At 50.2% G+C, this 6,634-nt stretch overlaps 1 protein-coding gene across 1 annotated transcript; it reads left to right on the forward strand.

Moving 5' to 3' along the window:
• The first annotated feature begins 646 nt into the window (after positions 1-646).
• SPINK1 (serine peptidase inhibitor Kazal type 1) lies at positions 647-5,708 on the forward strand. Its single transcript, XM_052816076.1, has 4 exons — positions 647-701; positions 2,189-2,229; positions 2,850-2,962; positions 5,627-5,708. The coding sequence occupies exons 1-4, from the start codon at positions 647-649 to the stop codon at positions 5,706-5,708; spliced, it is 291 nt and encodes a 96-aa protein (XP_052672036.1).
• Positions 5,709-6,634: the final 926 nt, after the last annotated feature.

Below are 6,634 nucleotides of genomic sequence, written 5' to 3' on the forward strand. Positions count from 1 at the left end.
GCCCCTTTCAGCTGCCTGCCTGCAGAGAGATGTGCAGTCAAAATAACAGCACTGAATGTGCAGCCACAAGCGAGCCCAAGGCACATCTCTGCTCTCCAGCAGCAGTTCTTGCTGCTGTCCCTATCTGTCCGGGGAGGGAAGGGGAGCTGCGACACCCCAGCTCTGCTCTGCAGTTCACGCCAGGAAAGGCATGTGTGGACCAAAGCCATGTTCATCCAGAGCCCTGCAAGTGGCAGTGGCAGGGTCATTAATCAAGGCCACACTACTCATGCTAACACATCTATTTCCCTTGCCATCCTGTCCGTTTCTCCAATCTGCTGCTTGTACAAAGTCTCTTTTTCCCGGCTTGCAGTGCAGACCCAAGGCTGCCTCCCACACCTGAGGTGCGGCTCCAGTCCTTGCCAGCGGTAAGGATCGTTACCTCCATTGGCTTCGGAGAGACTTTCATCCTCCCGCACGCCAATGAGCCATTTGCCACCTGGTGTTGTCCCTGTACTTTGAATGTTGTCATCACAAGACTGTGGGGTGGAGCTGGCCATGCAGGGTGGTGCCAGAGATGGGGAAAGATATAAGGTCCCAGCATAGACTGCCGGAGGCAGGATCTCTGAAAGCCTGAGAAGTGTCCCAGTAAAGCATCACCTTGACCATGAAGGCAACTGGTGTTTTCCTGCTCCTCTCCCTGGCACTCTGCTGCTACCAAGGTGAGTGCAACATTTTGCTTAGGAGCTATTTCCTCGCCTTGCTAAAGCTCCCAGGTCTGTTGCACGGGAAGGCGAGCCTGGGAACGGGCCAGCTGGTGCTGGGACCTTGCTGTGGCCCTGGGCAGGGAATACCAGAGAATGCTGCAATGGCCAACGTGCATTAAACCAGTGATCTGTGAGCAAGCCTAAAGCAAAGGCTTTAAAAGGGTGCCTGGCACCTGCTCGCAAAACCGAGCAGGCCTGCTGGGCTGACGTTCTTCCTTCAGGGCTAGGATTCAGCCTGGAGCTGGTGATTTCTAGGGCAGTGCAATTCTTTTAGAGTGAATAGGTGCTATTCTGGTTTTAAAAAAGCAAACCCAAGAAGACAGGAAATGCATCTATGCAAGGGAAAATGCAGCTCTCGCTACCAAAGTCAACGTCTAAGCCAACTGTGTTTTCAAAATCCCATATGGTGCAGAGGAATGAGAACATGAGCTGTTGCTGCTCTTCAGGTCCTGCTCACCAGGGATTTCTGCCTTAGTGGGTTCATTCGGAACAGGAGCATGCTTCTGAAACAAGCCCTCTGTCATCGTAATTACTGTGTGGCAGTTGCCATTGCAGAGCTGTCTGAGCACAAAATCTGGACTCATTTCAGATGAACTGAGCATATAGTAAGCTACAGCTCCTGGGTCTGGACCAGTGCTATTCCAAAATAAAGTCCCTGAAACATTAAACAGTGTTGCTGTCAGGTCCTCAGCACCAAACCGTTTCACTCTATAGACCCACTGCTATTGGGCCACACTGGTTGTTAATACAGATGTAGTCTAAATCCTCCATGTAGATGACTTCTGGATCTATAAGCAACCCAAGGTCATCTTGCCAGTACTGCCTTTTGCCAAACAAATTCAGGTTGTTTTTCAAAATACACCCACTGCATGTTCCACCCACGTGATTCCAGCTGTCAGCTCAGGGCCAGCTTCTCCGTGGTGAAGCCCACCAAAGTCATGGATTGCTCCCACCAGCTTTGGTGTGAGACCTTAGGGTCCAATCATTTCTCTTTCTAGTAGAGACCTTCAGCAACTTTTCTTTTGCTCTGCATCCTTGTGGTACAAACCCACTAACACCAAAAAGATCACCCCGGATTTACTCCAGCACCAGTCCAGCATCAGCAGCAGTTTCTCAGTTACCCATGAATGCATGGTAAAAGATAACAAAAGCCACCTTTGCTCCCTGGCAGCTGGCACGGAAAGTCACTAGAATTGCATCTGGCCTTGACAGGGCCTTGCACCATCACAGTGTTTCTGCCAGGGGTAAGAGGCAGATGCAGCAGGGAGGGACCCGGCTGCAAAATGCGGGACATCCAGGGGAAGAAATTTTTTGCTGGGACAAAGGTGTTTGAGTGAAGACGTACGGTCCTCAGACTAAAGCAGCTTTACTAGGTCCCCCGTGAAACCAGCCCAAGTGATGAGTGCTAAGGTGTCTTCTCTCTCTCTCCACTCTTTCTCTAGGAAATGCTGAGATGGATGGAGCTGCTGGCAAAGGAACAGAGGTGAAGGCTCCTATTTTTGTGTAGCACAAGGGCATGCGCAGCTTTAGTAAGACAGCACTAACCCTTACACTGGGGAGCCAGAGTTGCTAAATACAGTGAAGTATAGTGAGCTGCCGGGTTGGCAGCCCAAAGATGCCAGTGCCTGGGAACCTCCTTCCACCTGCTGTGCCACAGCAAAAGCCCAGTGATGGTACTGGTTTCCGACTGCATTTCCCCACACTTGGTGGAGGAAAACTGTTAATAAAGAGCAGAATATTGCTGTTACCTGCCAAGAAGATCAGAGCTCCCCTTACTCACTGGCTTGCAAGTGCGAGGGCAGGTATTGTTGTGGCACAAAAATAAAAATGGGGAAGAACACGATCAGGCACTGCCCAGGGAGCATTACTTACTCAATATTGTTACTCCTAAGGGTGTGCAGCAGTGCCAGGTGCAGTTCAGCTGGTTAAGGGACTGCATGGTGACAGGCGGTCCCAGTGTTTCTGAGTTCACAGCAGAGCTCTGAGCAAGCTGGAATGGGTCATCAAGATATATGAATTATGCACCTCCCTGTGAGTGCAAAGCTCCTTTGGTAAACTGAAAGCATGCTTAATATTTTCAGCATTACCCTTTTGTGTCTCCAGGCAGCTTGTGGCAATTTTGACATAAGAAAAGGTTGTACAAAGATCTTTGACCCCGTCTGTGGCACGGACAACATCCTATATGGCAACGAGTGCCTGTTGTGCTTTCAGAACCTGTGAGTATATGGACCTCCTGCAAGTCTAAATATCACGCAGACAAGGGCTACTACATATGTCTGGGATTTCCTAGAAAGCAACTCGTTTGCATGCAGCTGGGTGTAGCGTGGGCAGTGAGCCCAGCACATCTGGCATGAATCTGGCCTCCCGCACAGACGCTGCACCCGCTGCTCTAAGCATGTGGACTCCGTCTGCGAAATAGGTCTGTTGTGTGCGGCTCACAGCACACAAGCTGCCCACAAGCAGGGACCGCACGGCCAAAACCTCCCCACACCTGCAACTGCCAAGCTGCAGCGATTGCTCGGACTGTGCTGGCGGGTGTCCAGGAACTCAGATAAATGGCAAAGTCCTCAAAGTCTGCCCAGATCTAGCATGCAGGCAGAAAAATATTTTTCCAGGTGACCTCAGATGTGTGGTGGCTGAGGAAAAACTATAGTTTTTCACCCCAGCAATTTATAGCTGAGGTCTGCTTTCTGTCTTCTCTGCATATGAAAAGATACAATTTGCTCTGGGTATTTTTAAGAATGAGCCTTATATTTAATCAGTGCTGGTGCCAGATTGCACTGTCTTAGCAGAAGACCAGGTCCAAATGCTAGTGACGTCTCTGGCAAGATTTGATTCATTTCATCTGGCTTGGGCCCTAGGTAATTTTGAGTATATTTATACATTGGAAGCACTCTGTCAGACAAGTGAAGGAATTACTTCCAATTCAATGCTATTAGGTGGTTCAAAAATCTCTGTTAGGAAGATTGAGTCTTATCTGTAGCCAGATGCCCCGGTCTGTGGAGCTAAGGGAGATTCATCCTTGACTCTACCTGGTGGAGGCAGGGATTTTTGCTGATCAGGCTCATACGCCCATCTGCCACCAGCAAAGAAATCTCTAACAGAAGCTCAAATTCCAGTTTTTTCTATCCCTGGATGAATGGGCTTGTGGAGCCAAATTCTGCTTTTAGGAGCATTGCCTCCCAACTAACTCTGCAGTAACAAGTAACAGAGGCCAGATCGCCAGGAAAAAGAGCCTGGATAAGAATTGTTGGTCTGGTTGTCCCCTCTTTCCTTCATTAACCCAGGCTGCTGCCCCATATTCTGCTCCTGGCCTGCTCAAATGCTGGGTTTATATTTTAAGGCTGAAGACGATGCAGTCAGGCAGAGACATGCTGAGTGGGATCTCCTGAATGAAGGCACCACAGTTAATGACCCGGCGCGGCATGGCAGGGTAGTAATGACCATGCTGGAAGCCAGCAGCCCAGCACCAGCTGTCGGCTGTATTGTGCAACAGATGGGGGTGGGAGGTTCGTCAGACACAACATCATTAGGGCTTTGGCCATGAACCAAGAGCAGGGTAAAGAGAGCGAGGAAGGCTTCAAAGCCAGCTACGCAGGAAGCAAAGTGGCCTCGAGGATGCTATGTCCTCCCGGTGCGGAGCATGGCTTCGGAGGGTATGGGAGACCTCAGTGGTCACAAGAAGGAAAGTCTGGGGTACAAAAATGAAAAAGACTGAGCCGGTGATGTATCCAGAGGCAGCCAGGAATCAGGTGAGAGAAGGGATGGACAAGAAGCTGGTGCTGGCACCCGCATCGCGTTGACAGGCACTGCATCACTGGACTTTTTCAAGCTCCTGTTTGTGCAAGCTCTCAGCAGCTGCAACTGGAAATGTGCTGCTCCTGTGGATCAAAGCCCTGAGCCTTGCAGCTCCCCTGTAACGTTCCCAAGCAAAGAAGTTTTGGGGTTAGGAACAACAGCCACTTGGTCTCCTGGCCAGGGCAATCTGAGCCAGGCACCAGGACTTTCAAACCGCCTGGTGCCAAGTGTCTCAGGAGAGAGATAAACGGGGTGTTCTCATCTATAAAGCTTCAGTCCATGGGGAAAAGTCAGGTAGCCGAGAGGCAAGATGAAATGTCATTTGCAGTTTTGTGTGTACAACTGGTCTGACAAGAGCTGGAGGCCTGCAAGGAGTCTGGGAATAACTACTGCAAGAGCATCTGGTGGGTCCCTGCGGCAGCGATGTCTCACTTGTCACCATTGGTCACTTCACTGTGACCCAGCGTGCAAAATGCTTTTTGCAAAGCGCAAAACAGCTTGAAAAGCATTTTACCAGCATTTCTCTATGCACCTGAGAAATGGGTTTGTCTTTCCAAAGAGGAGAACATCGTGATTCCACATGAAAATGGAACAATTTAGAGTAATTAAGTCCACTATTGGGCAAAAAATAATAATTTTTTGCAGGTACCTTTTTAATATTTTTGTCACTTTTGCTGCAGAAGCAGTCAGGAGGGGAGACTGGGAGCAGGCCCAAGCCCAAGCAAGACACAATGGCAGTCATTTGTCTGTAAAAACCTACAAAACAAAGTAATAACCTTTATCATCTGCAGCCAGACAGGCATTAGAGGTGTCTTAGTGCTGTCCTACAGCACAGAGGTGAATTATTCTGCCAGGAGGTGTCAGGAAGCGCCAGCTCTTGAGCTTATTGGAATTAATTAACACATGTCCATGGTAACCCTGAACTCCCTGTCAAGAATATGTGGCCTTACTTACTGTGAATAACACTTAAATGATGATTTAAGCAGTATTTTCCTTTCTGCCTTTCTTTGTCCTCTGAGCCAGGGTCTTCTGTGTATCAGGGACCTGAAGGCATCCTCTAGCATTTTTAACGTCTCTTCCAGGCAAAGAAAAACTAATGTGCGCATAAAGAACAGGGGAATGTGCCAAAACCCCTCTCCACGCTCTGACTCCGCTCAAAACTGAAAGGTGCAACTGTTCTGGAGAAGATAGCACAAAGCTGCCCCTCAGCTATACAAACTCCTAATAAAATAGAAGCATTGCCATGTCTTGCACTGGGATTTCTTACTCACACAGCGGACCCCTTTCCCTGACATTTAAAATACCTTCCTGAAAAATATGGGGTTTTTTGGTAATGTCGATAAAAAGCTGTGAGCAAATTACTGACAGGGCCCCAGGGACAAGGCTAGGACATGTCCAAGGAGAGAGCCAGGCTCTGGTATAACAAGGAGGCTCTTTTTTGCATCATGAACTTTGTTTTCCTGTCCTAAACTTCCAGCATCCAAGCAATAAGAGGTTTTAGCATTCTCATGACTTGCAATTACATTTGTTAAATACAGGGCATTAAAGCCCTTTACTCCAGGGCCTTTGCCAGGAGGAAGAGTCCAACAAGTCATCTTCATGCTGACCTGTCTCCAGCTTGTCCATATGCCAGTGCCCCATCACATGGTCCCTGTGCACCGAGAGCCACCAGCCTCAGATTCGTCCCGCAGGTCACAGCTACCCACGGCCTCGGAAAATCCAAAAGGCTCCGTTTTTTTCCAGGCAAAAATATTTTCTTTTTTTTTTTTTCCTGTTAGTGGCCTCGGCGACCTTTGCTGCTGGCACTCATGCCCGAGCCCCAGGGCTGCGGGCTGGCGGGAGGGGAGATGCGGCGCCCGGTGCAGCGGGACGCAGGGTGCGGGTCCCTGGATGCAGAACGGGAGGAGGTTTCGGCACTGGAGGCCGCTGTTGCTCCGCCGGAGCCGGTGCCGGTGCCGGAGCCGGAGCCGAGCCCGCAGCTGGAGCCCGCAGCTGGCGGCGGGGAGGCTCGGCCGGGGCAGGCGGGGGAGCGGCCCCGGCCGCCCCGCGGGCGTGCAGCGAGATGTCGGTGCTGCTCTTTCCAGCCCTGC

This window comes from Harpia harpyja, chromosome 20, assembly GCF_026419915.1.
Source record: "Harpia harpyja isolate bHarHar1 chromosome 20, bHarHar1 primary haplotype, whole genome shotgun sequence".
In the NCBI taxonomy this organism is placed as follows: Eukaryota; Metazoa; Chordata; class Aves; order Accipitriformes; family Accipitridae; genus Harpia; species Harpia harpyja.

Bases quoted from the DNA above. Each gene is read 5' to 3' on its own strand.
- SPINK1 (XM_052816076.1), top strand. From the start codon at position 647: ATGAAGGCAACTGGTGTTTTCCTGCTCCTCTCCCTGGCACTCTGCTGC. The intron at 702-2,188 runs GTGAGTGCAACA...CTCTTTCTCTAG, and splicing joins GGCACTCTGCTGCTACCAAG to GAAATGCTGAGATGGATGGA. The intron at 2,230-2,849 runs GTGAAGGCTCCT...TTGTGTCTCCAG, and splicing joins CTGCTGGCAAAGGAACAGAG to GCAGCTTGTGGCAATTTTGA.